The following is an 18,333-nucleotide window of genomic DNA, read 5'->3' as shown; positions in this document are numbered from 1 at the left end:
TTCCCCCCTTTCTTTTTCTTTAGTGTGTAGAACATTGACGCCAGGTCCTGCGTTTTCTAATCATCAGCAAGATGAAGTGGTTGAACAGTTTCTTTTCAATGGCCCTTTTGGTAATCTTCCACCATGGACAATATTGTTGCCAGGCTGATCAATCTTCTCCAACTCATCACTGTGTTTTTGCTAAAACAAATGGAACCCATTTTGTAGTGAACAATAAGGCTCTATACTTAAATGGCTTCAATGCATTTTGGATGATGTACATGTCATCTGATCCATCCACGAGGAGCAAAGTCACATCTGCATTCCGGCAAGCCTCCGAGTATGGCATGAATATTGCTAGAACTTGGGCTTTCAGCGATGGTGGAAATGATAAGCCCCTCCAGATTTCTCCAGGTATCTACAACGAGGACATGTTCAAGGTATACTTTTCCTCGTTTCTTGATTTTCCTACAGTTAATTCTTCTCGAGCTGTTGCATGACGAATAATTATATATGTTCTTACTATTCTTTCTTTCCAGGGATTGGACTTCGTGGTATCAGAAGCTAGGAAATATGGGATTTATCTGATACTGAGCTTGGTGAATAACTTCAAAGATTATGGGGGCAGATCACAATATGTTGAGTGGGCAAGGGAACGTGATCAGCAGTTGAGTGATGACGACGAGTTCTATACAAACTCTGTTGTCAAAGAATACTACAAGAACCATGTCGAGGTAACTCATTCATCAGCACTGTACCCTCCTTTACATTAGCCATCATCTTTCCATGGACAAATCTTCTTAATTTGTCGTTTCATTTACACAGTTATTGTCACTATTAGAATTATTAATTTATACACATCTAAAGCGTTTCTTTCAAAAGCGCATTTAATTTGATGTTAAAACATCTTCCATGTCTATTTATCTCTGTTCAAGGAAATGCATGAATGTCTCTGACTTGAGGGCATAATGTTTTCAATTACTGATAGCTAATTAAAAACAGTGGCAGATGATTAATGGATAGAATTAATGTGATTAAATTCTTGAAACAAGGTTAACCCTTTTGACTTGGTAAAACCATCGCTAGCTTATAGTGTCAGAGTCACGGTTATCTTGGTTTTAGCAACTGTTGACCCTAGCTTTCAATCTCTCTTGCCGCTAAAAAACAGTATCTGTGCAGGCAGTGCTCACGAGGATCAACTCGATAACAGGAGTTGCATATAAAGACGATCCCACCATTTTTGCATGGGAACTGATAAACGAACCTCGTTCAAATGACACTTCTGGAAAGCTAATCCAGGTATATCTAATTTCTTTCATTTCTACTCTCAAGATGATCACAGTATTAAGATCAAACAACTTATATCGAGAAAAAAAACAACCCAACAAATGACAATCTCTCTTAGGATGAAAGAAATTCATGATTCAACAGTGTAATCATTCAAAACTAGGAATGAAAGGAGCAATAGAAATGCTTGGAAGCTCACGCTATTCGCTTAATGTCACCATTGCTAATCTCCATTTGTTCCTATTTTGAGCTCTACGTGTGCGTTATGACTATATACTAAAAGGGGATAACGATGCACAGTCTCTGTTACGGTGATTATTGCAGGAATGGGTCAATGAAATGGCAGCACACGTTAAATCCATTGATAATTACCATCTTCTTCAAATAGGGCTAGAAGGGTTTTACGGTGACTCGAAGAAGGAATCAAATCCTGGCAGCTACCTCTTTGGCACTGACTTCATCTCCAACAACCAAATCCCGCAAATTGATTTTGCCACCATTCATCTCTACCCTGAGCAATGGTAATCGCCTTCTCCATCATTTACTCAGTACTGTTCTTCATCAAGAATTATAACTATTCTCGAGTCTTACTAGATTAATGCAATGGCAGGTTGCAAAACTCAAGCGAAGACGAGCAAGCTTCGTTTGTGGATAGATGGATCCAAGCCCATGTCCAAGACTCTAGTTCAGTGCTTAGAAAACCACTCGTTATAGGAGAGTTTGGCAAGTCTTCAAAGCTTCCTGGAAATAGCCTGCAGAAAAGGGACACTTATTTTGTGAAAATCTACAGCGATATATACGATAGTGTTAGAAGAGGAGGCCCATTTACTGGTGGGCTCTTCTGGCAACTCATGGCCGAGGGAATGGAGAGCTGGGGTGACGGCTACGAGGTTGTCTTGGAGGAGTCTCCCTCAACTGCCAATATCATTGATCTACAGTCTCGCAAGTTACAATCTCTCACGTAGATCTATTGCTTTTGGGACTGGAATTTACAATATTTTTGTCCATACTACATTGTATAATAAATTCACTACATCAATTAATTTTTTTTTAAACTAATTTACAGGCTGGCGTTGGTCAGATAAAAAAAAAATTTTGAACAAAAGAAAAATATTTAGGTTATTAGGAATGATTTACCATTGTTGTTAAATTCATCCCAACAACTTAATTTTAAAATCTCTCAACTTGATATTTTATATAACCCGTGTTTAAAATTAAACCTTATAAGACTTATTCCAACATGATCTAGTTGATTTGATAGATTCCAAGGCAACCCGGACATAAAGTAAAAGGCATGGTTATATTTTAAAAAATTTAAGATGATATTTTTTTTTTTACGTATTGAGAAATTAACATATTAAATCGAGTTAAGTTTCATAATTTTATCTACCAAACTTATGACCCGAGTCATGAACTTCATTGGGCTTATAACTTTATTTTTTTAAACTATTTTTTATTTAATTATATAATAATAGAAATATATACTTGTAAAATTAAGTACAAACCAAATGTTAGAATATTTATTTAAAACTGTAATAATTTTATAAAAAACAAACTGAATCAAATTATAAAGATTAATTTAAAATTAATTAAATATTAATGGATAAAATTTAAAATAAAATAAAATAAAATAAAAACCTCAATATAGGCCTACCACCATTGAATTGAATGATGAAATTTTAGAATAAAATAAAGGAGAAAACAGATTGAAAAAAAAAAAAAAAAGGGAATTGAAGGAAAAAAAGAATGAAAGGTTCATGTGATCTGTTTCACTGTACAGCTTTACCCCAATTGTTTAAATGTATAGTGCAGAATAATTCTTGTCACCGTTTTCATAACGGCCAGAATCATCGCATTAAAATCTTGCGAATTTGTTCTTTGAACAGAAATATCTCGAGGTTTTGAGCTGAGTGATCCGCCCATGTGAAATCACTCTCTCAACTTACTAAGATTGTATTTACACTTTAAAATATTTCTTTACCTTTAAATAATTTTTTTTATTTTAAAAAAATTATTTTAATATCAATACATTAAAACAATTTAAAAACACTAAAAATAAATTAATTTAAATAAAAAAAAAAATATTTTTTAAAAAACATAATCGAAACAGGCATGCATACATGAAATAAATTACACATTTGAAAGGAATGCGTAAGGTAGTGTTTAAAGATCATCCATGTCCTTGTGCACTCTTCTAACAATAACCCATTTTTTAAAAGACGTTGGCTTTGCTTTCGTGCCGTGATAATTTTCGATATCCTTTCAATGACTTATGTTATATTAAAAAGATATCTATATCATCCAATCCATTACACAAGGCACACAATAGCAATGGAACTGAGAAAAAAACAAAAAAGCACAGGTCTATTATATTATTTTCTATATTAAACCTGTTTACCTCCCATTTCCCCTCTCAATCAAATTTCAACAAGCCAAACCTGACAAGGATCAAACATGAACAGATTTGTCATATAGAGGCCAAAGCCCCACGCCTATGTATTGTTTGTTCATGAATCAGTTCTAAGACTCGTGTTCTTTTACTGTTCTCAGCAAGCTTGCAACGGAGAGGAACAACAAGGAGTAAGAGAAGGCTATTAGCAAAGAAACTACGCATGACTAGCTGTACAAAAATACATTTGCAGAGAATCTTAAATGCCTGGAATTATTTGTCGATCCTGAGATTATTACATAGATTTCTTAGTTCAGGCCTTGAATCCATCCATGATGTGAATTTCGTTTCACTTGCTTTCGTGGAGTACAGGTATGATCTGAATGTGATCAGATTGAAGTACCTCCTGAAAAAATGTGCAGAAACAATTGGTCATAAAATGCCATACGCTCTATAGAATTGCTAGAAGGAGCCATGAAGCCACCCACTGCAGTGTTCATAAAAAAGAAATAAAAGAAATAATCGTAATAATAAAATAAAAATAAAAATAAAAATAAAGAGCATCTCTCTCGAGGGAAAACAGCCTTTCCCATAGACAGGACAATTTCAATCCAACTTGGTCCAAGTTACCAAACCATAATGGAATATCATGCAAGTGCAAAACTTGTGGCTTTCTATGTCAACTAATGAAAAGCAACAAGGACCAGGCAGATCAAGCATATCCACCAAAGGAAAAGGAGGGTTGCAACAATCTACTTAGCATACGTTCTAAGATTAAATTGCCAAGGTATATCAACTAACCTTAAAGCCTTAATGCCCATATCCAAGAGGCATGCACGGTGCTCATCGTCACTATCGGGAAACTTCCAAAGTTCCTTGATGTAATAATGAATATCATCACGCAAATGTCCTGCACCTGCACACCTTGAGAAAAAGAAGGTTGGTTTCAGCACGACAGATCAAATCATGGCAAAGGGGACCAGCTAATCAGAAAACGTAGGAAACAACTAAAACAAAACATAACTTCACACGACAAAATGACCCATAGTTGTAAGGATTTTTCATTCCAAATTGACAGAGGAGAGCAAGCCAATCAGTAACACATCGTCACCTTCTGCTTTTCCCAAAGTTATGGAGAATTATGCCTCCACGACTATCATTTAATCATGCATTTAGTTATTGCCTCTGTTTTCATATGAAGAAGGAACTAAAATAAAAATGGACATACTTTTCAATTATAATGTCAACATCTGCTTTGCTCTTCGGGCCATGAATGAGAACTCTTGTAAGACTAAGTATGTCACGGTAATCTCCCATCCTCAGTGCTTCTTCATCAGACAATTCAGAAGGTAAGTTTGCTTCAGACAAAGAAGATGAACGTCTGCTACTAACCAATGTTTGTGAAATCTTTGATGTCAACTTTGCTTCTGCATCAAGTTTAATACAAATAATTGCCATTGCATAGCCAACACCTCCAAACCCTGTGTGTGAAACAAAAAGGTAGCTCCCAGCACAGCTACAAACAAAATTTAACTAGATTTATAAAATATCTCTGCAATCAAGTACAATTTTTATAAAAAGGCTATATTTAGAATAATGCCAAAAGAATATCCCGGATAATGCCGGCAATCCTTGTACAGAACATAAATTGTGGAAAGCCCAAGTGTCAAAACTCCAATTAACACTAAATATAAAAGACATCTGCTTCCATAAACACCCAACTAAACTAAACCTCAGTACCAACCTATTTGTCATGGGCTACATAAATCAAAATCTGTTACAAGGAAATAAACTGTCGGGATGCTAAGAGTGTGTTTCCACCCAAGCACTTGCAAATAGTTTTGGAAAAGGAAGTTGCTTACTATTGTTTAACTCAAAAAGATAGTTGTCAAGAACTGCAGACTGCTTGAAGTTCTGATTTATCTAAATTCTTTGTAATACTCAGTAAAGTAACATATGCTACTAATTGACAGCTGATTGCTTTCTTTCATTATGACTTTGCCATCATTTAGAACGAACCAGATCCATCACAATCAATATCATAATGTCCAGAAACAAGGAACGGTCTCATATTTGACAAAATTGGGGGGACAACTTACATTATTGCCAAAGATCAATAAATAAGTTACCATTTCCAAAGTCTGCAAAGTAATATGTTTTACTTAAGGTTTTCAGTAACCTTTGGACTAGAAATAACAAGAACAATTGGAGAAACAAAAGGGCACAATTATGAAGTGATATCCACCATGGATGAAACAAAATTTGTAACTTGGCAGTACTACTCTTTTTTGTTATTAAAGCAGGTGCTTGAGAGAATTTTTTTTTAAAAAATGTCATTGGTGCTGCCAGAGAGACCTAAACAGCAGTCTGAACCCCAGAAAAAATAACCATCTTCCAAGTTCCACTTAATACAGTTATCAAATACTTGATAGAAACATTGCAACCACATCTATAACTAAATTGACAAATTGTGGTTAATAAGGAACAGAGAATTTCGGCACTTACTCGTCTTTACAATATTGTATTGCATCAACATCAGAAGCTAGAGCCTCCCTCTCACTGGCTAATGGAATCCTCCTATATGTCATGTCATAACCCTCATCCTTTAGACCAGCATACACTTCGGCAGGTGTCTTCACATCATCTGCAGAGATGTTCTCCCAATATCCTATGATACAGGACTGATTTGTTGCTGGATCATATTCTTCACGATGTAAAAGAAATCGACCACCAGACCGTCTAATCTCAGATACTATATCTTCTTTTAGTCGAGCCTCCATGAGTTCTAACTGCATAAAAGTTGAAAGAAAGGAAGTTAGAAACATACTTCGCTTAATAGATAGCTTTTTGAGGCAAAAGAAATTCAACGACGACGGACCACTGGACCAGTTATTCCAACATGCTTGAGTGTGTCAACAGGTTTATTTAGCTCCCTGGGGACAAATGGTGTGCCATTGATGTAAACAGCTGCTTCTTCTCTGAGATCAGTCAATATCACTTTCTGAGCCAAAGATCCTCCTATCTTGGGCTTGGCTTTCAAATATTCCAGCACCTCTTTGGCACCAGCAATCGTTGGAGTTGCCATGCTATACACAGGGTAGCCATCCACCTGATGCATAAGAAACATTGGGTTTAAAAACAGGAATTTTCATCAGAATGTAAGGACCTCTCCCTTTGTATTCACACTTTCCACAGAAACTTGTTTGTCAGTGTGTACGAGTGTGAGTTTGTGTGTCTGTGATCTGAATTAGCGAAAGGAAAATGCAAAATAAAACAAAATATATTTAAAAATAAAATAGGAGTGTCAAAAAGGATATTCCACCAAGGGTCCATCATCGATATAATCCAGATGTGGGCATACCTTGTAAACATTTGGTGCTCCATGAATTTGTATGTGGCTAGAAGTCCGCTGACCAGGAAAGAAATACATTTTGAGTATAGAACCTTTACCCAAAACCGAACCATTACGAACCCTGACAGTGGCCTCCATTACTGCATCTCCATGCTGAGATTCCTGTGGTGTTCTCAACCCCTCCTGCTTGTGATAATAATAATAATTAAAAAAAAAAAAAAACACAAATGCCGAGGTTACCATAATGATAAAGAGGAAATCCATAACATAAAGAAAAAATGCAGTCAAAAAGCCCTAGAGTTTCCGAGTCCAAAGGAATAAGAAAATATACCGGGACAGTGAAAAAACGGCCTGGCCTCAATCGAATGCTCCATTTTATTGCTTGGACTTCAGGTCTTTGATGCAACCAACTCTTAAATGTCATCCTTGATTCTCCTTGTCCACAAAACCCATCAAATGCTTCACTTCCTAGATATGCTGCAAAGGCAATTAAACGGAAGTACCTCTCCAAGTATTCAGCACCACGGCTCAATGCCACTCTCCTAACTCTTGGCTCAACATGTTGTTGATTGACCACCTTCCTGTATTGCAGAACAGCTTGGCGTATGTTCTGCAGAGCAGAACATCTATCAATAATAGCATCTAAGGCCTCTCGGCATTCCATACCATTATCAAATAATCTTGTTATCTTCCACAGCAGCAGGATATCATCAATGCCAAAAGCACGACCTTGTTCCATATCAGTTTTTACACTGCCAATGTCGAAGGTGGTTGCAGCAGTGTCACCTCCAGTTTCTTCACCGCTTGAGCTTCCACTTTCCACCTCTTCATGGTTCATATCATCAGCTAAGACTCTAATTGGTCTCCCATAATCTATTCTAAGTTTCAGAAGGCAAGCAATCACAGTGCCAGTCGTAGTCCTTCCCCTTCCCATCTGTGTTTATTAAAGTGGCATTCAGGCAAAGGACAAAAGAAAAAAAAAAAAAAGAGTTAGCACAATTTAAAAATATAAAAAACAACGGGAAGCAGTTCCATAGAAATTAATGAAGAACATCCATTCACATGTCCAACAACAGCGGTGCAAGAAAGAAATTTTAACCTGGCAATTGAAAACGAAAGCAGTATCCTTGGAAGCAGAAGCAATATTCATCGCCAAGGTGTCAAAGTCAGAACTTTTAGGAGCTTTACCATCAGTGATTGGAACACGGGCATACTTAATGGGAAAACCATCAGTGTCTAAGCATTTAAACACTTCAAGGGGGGTCTTAATAGAATCAGAATTTACATGCTCCCAGGCATCAAAGATTTGACCATCATCCGTTTCATGAATGACCATTATAGCACCTCCATAGCGTTCAGCTTCTCGCAAGATATCTTCTTTCAGTCGAGCCTCCATCCTCTCCACTCTCTCACGACCAATTCCCTGAATGTGGTCATCATAATATCGACTTTATTAAACATGGGTGAAGAGAACCATGAAAAAAAAAAGAGCAAAGTTAACACAAAATGGAAAAAAGTTGGTCCACCTCAAAATGAAATATAGCCCGATTCTAGAAAACATATGCCAGGCACAGTATCTTATGCATCCATCATATGAACATAATTAGTTAATTTTGAAACCCAAGCAGAAGTCATGAATTTTTAACAGTTCGTAAAAGCTTTTCCTCAATTATAAAAAGGAATGTATAGCAATTATCCAGAACTCCAACTAATGTTCCATCTTGACAAAATTCATGGGATTCCATCGGGGAGCCTCCCAGATGAGTGTGAGGCAAGATTATGTCTGCCTCAATGAATGATCTTTTGACATGTGTGTGCTATATCCATCAAGAAAAGAGAGCTAAGTAGCCAGTATTTACAAGGGAAATCTTTTTTAACAAGAGATCTAATAACAGACAATAAAAAATGGAAAGGTTATATTGATCTTGGTTTCTATGAATAAGATATTGAAGGACATTCATACCAGGAAAAGACTATCAAGGTCATTATTGTTAATTCATCATGGGTCAAGTTAGTCAACTAGCATCATTGCATGATCAATCCACTCCTTCTTTCAAAAACGCTTGGAATGGTTTTTCTATTCAGATAAATTATATTTGTGCGTGCTATGATGCTAATGATAGTTATTCGGTTGAATGAAAGAACTAGTAAAGATCTACTATCTGCCACATGCACCTCCACTTCAATAAGGCTGATGAGTTGGTAATCTATGTGAAAGTAAGAGAATCCTTACCGTGTATTCCAGCATGTTTTTAAATGGTCTTTCAACCTCACGGAGCACAAATGGCTCTCCATTTATGTAGATAACAGGTTCTTCTCTCATATTATGCCAGAAAACTGGGCAACCACCTTTAGAGCTGCCAATCCTCTGAATGACAGAAAGAATACCATCAATTGTAGGATTTGCAACTCCATAAACTGGAAAACCAGGAACTTCTCTAAAATTAGGTGCACCATCCACTCTCTCTGGTAAACTAGGGTTTTGACAGCCAGGACAGTGGTCACTTTTTAAAACAGTCTGACTTCCAAGAACCTCCCCATTTCTCAAGGCTGCAACTACACCCATCTCATGAGGTCGGCCATCAGTAGATTCAGCAATCCTCATTGGAGATGGCTTAGGACTCGCATATCCAAGAGCACCCATTGGGTTTCTCCTGAGCAACCTGCAACAAGGATGGTTAAAGCAAAATAAGTTCCAAATGATCTATGGTCTGCAGACATGTATTGATATATATGAGGTTGCATTCTAATTGGAAAAGAGTAGTTGACATAACTATACCAAAACCTGGACATGGAATGTAAAGCAAGTGCCAAAGTAATGGTGTTGAAATATATGTTTGACCAGATTGAGTTTGCTTGCCTGTAGATGAATCTATATACTGTTACAAATATAATAAGTAAACAAGTTTCCTGAAGAGGAGCTTAGAAAAATGATATCCTTCAGCAAAGGGTTCAGTCTCATAACTGTCCTACAAGCACCGGTTGACTTTAATTGTTATACATTTTTGTTTTTAAGTGTCCAACATAAGTATTTTATTCAAGGTTATGTGGCCTTGTAAATGTGTGATTGGGACAAACACTTTAATGTCCACAAAAAATATCAGTAGATGTTGTGCCAAGATATGACAAAAACATAGTTCAAGATAAGTAACCAAGGCGAAATGATATCACACAATAGGCTTATGGGGGAGAATATCACTGGAACACAATTTTCAGGCACATTAAACTTCCTAAGCTTACATATATAGAAACAACATATCATGGAGAAGAGATTGAAGCACCCAACAGTTTAACAAATTGGAAAGGCAACAGAATTGTCAGTACTCATGCATACAAATCACAACCTTCACTCTTTCAATTTGATATGTTAGAAACATAGAATACAAGTCTGATATTTCCATAAAACAAACCAAAACCAGCACCACATATCTTTACCTACGAATAATGCTGTAAAGTTCTGGCCGAGCTCGCATCCAGTCTGCAAAACTGCTATGACCAAAAGAACTAGAACGGAGAGCATCCCTCTCAGAGTGTATATAAACAGCAAAACATATGAGGGAGTAATATCTTTCCAAGTATTCCACAAAAAATGAAAGTGATGCCTCTCGCTTCATCTCATCCGATTGACGAAGAGTACTATTGCGATAATTGGCAATTGCTTCACGTAAGTTCTGTAGTTCAAACACTTCATTTAGGTGAAATATAATGAAAAACAGAAGCAAAATCCCATTCTTCTTACAAATATATACCTTACCAGATCAGGATATATTATAGAGCCATACCTGCATGGAGGCACACTTGTCAATGACTTTATCAACTTGTTTTTTCCCTTCAACACCACCCTAATGCATGTCACTAATTAATTAAATTTCAAAAAATGTCAAGTGCTTCCAAGGACAATGAAAGCACTAACAAAATAAATAAATACCAAAAGAGAAGTAAAAAACCAACTAAAGCTATTATTAACTACCTCCAAAACCCGGATCAAACTTCTTATGACAGCATATTCTCCCCTGAGAAGTGCCTCCTCTGAGTTTGGCAAATTTTCATTGACATTCAAACCAAAGTCAAAAATTCTCCCCACTGAATTGGTTCGCTGAATGCCTATTTTCACATGACATGATGACAAAGACAACATCAATAACTATCATGATTAAAACATTTAAACTCACACCTTTCAACAAAATCAATTACTATAAAAATTATAATTGAAATTCATTTTAAAAAGGAAAGTTTATCAACAAATCATTTGAAGCAATCTGTTTATATATCCAATCAGGGCTCGTATTTACTGGGTTCTCATCAACATATGCATGACCATTCTCTCATATTTCACACCAAAGCTGAAAAATCGCAAGGAATGCCACATTCCAACCTGATCTTAGACTGGGTAGTACTTTAAATAGTAGATAACGGATAACTTTAAAGCAACATCATTTTTCCTGTATCATTTCAAGTTCTAGTCCACCATCCTAGATTGTCAATCTATTTCTTCTCTATGTTAGCACACTGCTCTTGGCAGTTCCTAAGAAATCCCCATACAGTCAGTAGATTTTAGAATTAGAGCATAAATGATATTCTTTAAAGAACAAAATTTAAAAAGTATCCTCATCTATGACTGTATGCATATGTGGAAAGTGAAGAGATGGACTGAAAACCACACTCTCTCATATTGTGGTAAAGATAATTAATTACAGCAGTATAAGGTCAATTTGCTCCATCAAATAGGATTTCAAGTTTGAAGTATTTTAAGTAAAGGAGATCTCATATGGAGAATATGGAGATAGAATTTGCGGGAGATGACATATGAATGACAAATCAATCTGCTTTTCCATACACACAACAGCAACCAAGCCCTCAATCCCAAACTACTTGAGGTCATGGATCCTTATGCACCATTTCTAGTGACCGTACACCAAATCCACCTCAAATCTGCTCCTCAATAAATGAGGGCTCAAATTTGCCATTGCTTTATAGTAGAACCTAGGAAGAGTATTCTCTAGCATGCCATTAGAATAATTTTAACAGCATTGGAGCATGAAATCTTTTCAGTTTTTTTTTCTTGAGGAACATTTGATAAATATTCATAATCAAGTACCTTCATGCCTTTATATATCTCTTTATTGACAAATCATAAACTTTTTTAACTTATTTTAAAAAAAGAACTCAGAATTCAAGTTATCAAAGATTTAAAAATATTCACATTGAGGGAATTTTTAATTTTTAGCATAGAGAATCAACCGCAATATATCAATTTTCAATACAATGGGATGGAGAGAGCATATGCATTGTCCAAGTCTGTGGTTAGTTTGGGATTTGGAACTGTTGTAAACAGCAATGCATCTGTGCTATAAAGGCTCCTGCACATCCCAATCCTCCACATAAATGCAAGAGGCATTAACCAACTAGGTCAGGTTTACAAGTTTTGATGAAACAGATTATGAGTGGGGAGCTCTGGCTAATGTCTTTGAACAAGTTTCTCCATCTCCATATACACTTACATATCTTGGAACAAGTTTTTCCACCTACATACTTCAACCTGGTAAAAGAAGGATCTAAATTTGCTGACTTTTTAAATTGAGTTGATATGATACTAATGAAAAGGAAAACTGAAGTTATGGAACCTTCAGCCTTTTTCCCAAAAATACAATCAAAAAACAAATATAACAATGGATTGATCCTCCCTACACTGACCACCCTTACATGGAAGTACATGGAATAAAAGGAAAATCAGTGAAAACTATTCAATGAAAAGGAGAAAAAACAGCTAGAAAAAAAAAGGAGAATGGCCAACATAAAACTCATCTTATAACATTGAAATTCAACCAGACAACCAAGATCAAGAACTGAGGTAACATGCAAGATACAAGTTAAATTATGTTGAAAAGAATGCTGACAGATGGGATATTCAATAGATTGCAAGAGAAGTAGAAAAAAGAGAGCATGTTACCAGAGTCTCCATTCCGATTGAGGTATACCAAAGTTGCTATAACCATCCCAGTTGTAGTCCTTCCACGCCCCATTTGACAGTTAAATATTATATCTGTATTCAAGTCTGTCTGATAAATTCTATCAACCTGAAACAAAGAAAGCAGGCAAATGTCTTTTAGAAAAACTTAATACTGATCATACTTAAACAAACATCTGAAACAAATTTTTTGCAGAGTTGGATATCCATGGTTCATGTTTGGAACAACAGCATGCATCATTGCATTTAAACATAAAAAGGAATTTGGCAGCATATTGTTTGTAAAAAATATTCTCTCATTTGTCTTCAAAAATTGATATTTTGAAGACACAAGGTATTCTGAAATTCCACTGTTCTGACTATGATATCTTCTTTCACGTACTCGTTCAAGGTTGAGGATGCCAGATAAATTTCTCAGTAGGCATGGAGCTATGGTACAGCAGTTCATTTCCAAATTGGAATCCAGTTTCTGATAGATCCTGGTTCAGTTTAAGGCTTCAGGATAGGTAGAATTGCCATCAAGAGAAAATCTAATGTTCAAGGAGACAACAAATTGTAGGCTAGCACAAGTAGTTAAGACTTGGACTAGGGTATGGACTGGTCATGGATTCAAGTCTTCACTTGGATATTTTTTGAAATTTTAACACGCATAGACAATCATGAGTAGAGCCTCTTCCTAAAAATAAACAACACAGGCCCATATCATGTCAAGATCAGGCATGACCGAGCACAGCCTGTCCTAAGCAATGGCCCAAAGGAACTCAAAATACCCCACTAGTAAATATATGAAAAAAGAGAAGAGCAAGAGAAAGACAGTGGAGCATATCCAAATGGATTGTTATTTTCTGAAAGATATGGTGGCAAGGAAATAATTGCAATGTCCATTTCAATCAAACAGCCAACTGTACCATGTGATCCCAAATGCAGAAGTCGTTTTTAGCATACCTAACATGTGGGGTATCTGATATCTTTGCTCCTGTATGACTATAGTTCTGAAGTACTATCATTTATTAAAAGGTAACAAAGTTTTTCATATGTTTGCGGACATAAAATACAACCTTCTACACACAAATAACAACTGGACAGTCCTTGACAATCACTTTAGATTAAGGCAACAAAAGGTTGAGTTCGAAATTTTCATTTCCAAGTTATGCACTTGAATTCAACAAGGTCATAGAAACGTCGCCTAAGTTACAAGTAATCTACATGTGCATTTGATAAAAATAAGAAGTGAAGCAAAATTCCTCTGTAAACAAATAATTGATAGTTGAATTGACAAGGAATCTAACGAAACAATTATACGTGCAGTTGATTTTAAAAAAAGAAAGAAAGATTAGTAGGTTCTAAATAAGATCCCAAAGATGAAACTCACTAAGATATCAAAATCCTGCTCCTCTGGTGATTTTTCATCTGTTATAGGAACTCGTTCATAATCATACAGATGTCCTTCTAGTTGCAAATCCTCATACACCTTCACAATGGAATCAAGTTGCAACAATAAGTTAGAAAATCAGTAGATTAATTGTGTTTAGTTATTCCACAAGCAGAATAAGCTCCATGATTATGCCTCTACTGGTGTCTTCACAGAATCACATGAGACTGGTTCCCATTGGTCCACCATCTGACCATTTGGCAGTTCATCGGTAACATGTATCTTATTTCCATATCTGTAAATGAAATACGCAACTATTTATTATAGTTCAGACCAATAGTCACCTAAGGTAAAAATGAAGTATCATTAGAAACCAATGATAACACAGCATTCAGCCACAGTAAATACCTTGCAGCTTCCATCAGAATATCCTCTTTCAACCGAGCTTCCATTTCTTCAACCCTGGACCTGTTTATTCCCTGTTTGAGCACAGAAGGTCACTATCAAGTTTATACAACAAATATAAAGTAGTACTTGTTTGCATGACTGCTGTTGTCAACCATGTGAATTTACACACATACAGGTTAGTATGCAAAGGCTATGAACTGCTTGAGAGAACATATTATCTGCACTAAACATCCTCATTCACAGAAAATCAAACATGAATGAGAGATTCTGTAAACCACGTTGAATTAAATCAAACGATCCTGAATGTTAGAGAGGGAATTTGTTTTAACTGAGAAAATCCTCACATTTACATCACCAAGGAAACCATTTTAGTTTTAAAGCTACAAGAGAGCACAAAAATTCAACAATACAATACGGAAATTTTAGAAGGTAAACATGAGATACAAGTGGTAAGAAAAGATATATCAGAATAAAGTAAAAGCAAGTTGAAAAAAACAAAAATCCTTTACAAGTAGCGTACCGTATATTCAAGATTGGAGAAAGGCCTCTCCACATCACGCAAGACAAAGGGACGTCCGTTAATGTACACCAACTGTTTCAATGGAAAAAAAAAAAAAAACAATATGACAACTGTAACACGTGGATGAAGAGGATGTTTGGGGTTGTGGTGCAACATGTGTGATGATTTTTTGAAAATTGTTTTTGTTTAAAATTAATGTTTTTTATGTTTTTAAATTATTTTGATGTATTAATATTAAAGATAAATTTTTAAAAATATATATTATTTTATTATATTTTCAACTAAAATCAGTTTAAAAAAAATTGAAAGTACATTCACAAGCACCACAGGTATAAGGGGAAAAGGCCTAGAAACATCCGACAGTTATTGACATAAATTTTGACATGATTTTAATCATTATGTTGCTTCTGCTAGCATTTTCAGCACTAATTATCCATTTTAGTTAATAAAAAAATAAGCAACAAGCAATAATCATAGTCCATTGTATTAATTAAGCACAGCAGAAAGAACGACAAGGAGAAAAAAAACAGTGGGGGTGCGGGTGCATATTGGCAAATAGCAGTACCGGTTCTTCACGAAGGTTAAACCATAAAACTTGTGCTTGCTTCCCATCTTTCCGACCTCTTATGTGCTTAATAACATTACGACATCCTTCTATTGTTGGAATCGCAACACCGTGAACAGGTAACGATTCCGCCTATCAAAGCAACCACAAATAAGTCAAAAATCATAATGATGATGATAATTATTAATGACAAATTCATTAATTTAAGAGAGTATAATCAATCAAATACAGTGATCAATGCCTTTTGGTTTACAGGATCAGCAGACAAACAAGGCTCTTAAAAATATGGCCATGCTTCACTTTATAATTCTATAAGCAAGCAAGCTGTTAACGGAAAGCCCGGGGGAGGGGGATGCTTATATGAAAAAAGAGAAGGATATATGCATCTGAATCGGGGAATTTCAAATGTTTTAATCAAAATAGAAAGGGAAAGCGAGATTAGTGGTAAGAAGAAAGTGGAGAAAGAGAACCTGACGATAATTGGGAGCGCCGTCGATTTGAGGAGTTAAGCGCTTATTTTGACAGCCAGGGAAATGGTCGCTCTTAAGAATGGTCTTCTTTCCCAGCACTGATCCACCTCTCAGTTTCATCACCTTCTCTGGTTCTTTTTGTACCGCCGCCATCGACATGTCTCCTTTTTTCCTTTATATTAATCTTTTATTCTACGCTGTCATCGCTACTCTCCTCAGCTCTCTTTCTCTGTACTGCAAGCTAGTAAATAATTTGAAAATGCCAAACCCGTCCAAAATGCCCACACCACGCAACAATATTGTAGTGCCAGGCAAGGCAGCTGAATATAACAAGAGAAGAGAAGAACAGAATTCGTTGTAGAGAGAGAGAGAGAGAGAGAGGATAGGCTTTGCAAAGAGAAAGGGAAGTAGAAGGGGAGGTCATGCGAGATATAAAGAGATAGAGATATAGATCGTTTAAATAAAATATTTAATACAGAAATTTATTATTATTATTATTATTAGTAAAGAGCAAGTAACCAAGGCAACAACGACAACAAACTCACTTACTCAGGTGGTGTCATTTATGATATGATACGCCACGAATGAATTGGATTTCTTGAGTTAGTGGTTGATTTTAATATGTTTTTTTATGTAATTCATTAAAAATAATATTTTTTTATTTTAAAAAATAATTTTTTGTATCATCAAATCAAAATAATTTAAAAACAATAAAAGAAATTAATTCAAAATAAAAAAAATAATTTAGTAAAAAGTAAAGCATGACCATAAATATAAATGATATTCTAGAGTTTATTTGGGGTTGCCGTGTAATCCATTTTTTATGATTTAAAATATATATATATATATATATATATATATATATATATATATATTTTAAAATGCACTGCATGTACGCAAATACAAACGGCACCTGTTGTCTTTTTTTCGTGCTGTGTGGTCTGGTGGGGTAGAGTGAGTGAATGGAAAACTGCTCTTCAAAAGGGGCGACGCCCTGAGGTCAGGTCTAGATTTTCATCCTCTACAGAACGTGAAAGGCGTGTGTTCTTTTGATACTTCGAGATCTCTTTTCTGCTATCTGATTTGCTAGAGAGAGAGAGAGGGAAAGGGTAGGTAATTTTAGGATATTGTTTTCATTGGCTGGCGGGATGCCAAACCGCCAATCACAAGTCGCCACGTAACGCTCATATTGGTTTCGGATGATCCTGTGCCCCCTTGGAATTCTTGTTAATCTCTGTCTACTGTGTTCCTGTTGTATGGATGGAACGGACTTTATAAATAAAGAAAGCTTTCTGAAAATGATATGATAATTCAGACGTGAGGAAAGTGACAATATATCATATCAGTTATAATCCCATGGCCCTTCCCGGCAATACAGGGATTTTATTCTTATTTTTTTTATGGGAAAGAAAAGGGAAGGATTAAGGATTTTCTAGGAAGAACAAACAAGGTCCTTTGCCACGCCCAACAAGCAACTTTCATTGATTGCATAAATTAATTGAATCATAACAAAGCATATTGATGAGTCAACATTTTTTATTATAGATTTTTATAAATAAAAATCATTTTAAAAACAAAATAGGTATTAAGAGCGGACCCAATAAAAACTTAGGTATAATAGTTAATTAAGTCCAAAATAATGCAAGTCTCATAAGCATATCAGACCCAAAACATTTAGGTTTAACAATCAACTAAACCCAAAATAAAAAGTGTTTAGCAACCATACCAGATCCAAAATAACTAGGTTTGAGAGTTAATCATGTTTATGACAACATGGGTCTAGCAAATATGTTAAACTCGAAACATTTAGGTTCAACCATTACTAAGTTCTCATATTATATGCTTGATCCTAGAGTATCTTCTAAAATAAAAAAATATTAAAAGTATAACAAACCATCATGCCTTTCCCATCTAGAATAATCATTCATATTGATATAATGATTTCATTATATTTATAGGTTTATGCAAGGTCTCTTAATAAATATACTATACTTACTATCTTATTAATGATATATAACGGATA

The 18,333-nt window shown here is 35.5% G+C and overlaps 2 protein-coding genes across 2 annotated transcripts; one reads left to right on the top strand and one right to left on the bottom strand.

The window, feature by feature from the left end:
- Positions 1–2,287, top strand: LOC118044465 (mannan endo-1,4-beta-mannosidase 4). Its single transcript, XM_035052749.2, has 5 exons — positions 1–419; positions 519–713; positions 1,159–1,278; positions 1,591–1,787; positions 1,877–2,287. Exons 1-5 carry the CDS (start codon positions 72–74, stop codon positions 2,229–2,231), a joined length of 1,215 nt encoding a protein of 404 aa, XP_034908640.1. The 5' UTR covers positions 1–71; the 3' UTR covers positions 2,232–2,287.
- A 1,317-nt stretch (positions 2,288–3,604) lies between these two features.
- On the bottom strand, positions 3,605–16,739 carry LOC118044464 (uncharacterized). Its single transcript, XM_035052748.2, has 19 exons — positions 16,311–16,739; positions 15,841–15,972; positions 15,276–15,347; positions 14,756–14,826; positions 14,543–14,642; positions 14,348–14,446; positions 12,958–13,084; positions 10,978–11,111; positions 10,790–10,849; positions 10,443–10,678; positions 9,241–9,670; positions 8,107–8,430; positions 7,339–7,941; positions 7,017–7,190; positions 6,534–6,764; positions 6,161–6,444; positions 4,884–5,171; positions 4,457–4,579; positions 3,605–4,061 (listed from the first exon to the last, which is right to left on the bottom strand). Exons 1-19 carry the CDS (start codon positions 16,467–16,469, stop codon positions 3,929–3,931), a joined length of 3,780 nt encoding a protein of 1,259 aa, XP_034908639.1. The 5' UTR covers positions 16,470–16,739; the 3' UTR covers positions 3,605–3,928.
- Between the last annotated feature and the right edge of the window lie 1,594 nt (positions 16,740–18,333).

This window comes from Populus alba, chromosome 2 (genome assembly GCF_005239225.2).
Source record: "Populus alba chromosome 2, ASM523922v2, whole genome shotgun sequence".
Lineage (NCBI taxonomy): Eukaryota > Viridiplantae > Streptophyta > Magnoliopsida > Malpighiales > Salicaceae > Populus > Populus alba.
This window is presented reverse-complemented; position numbering and strand designations above follow the sequence as displayed.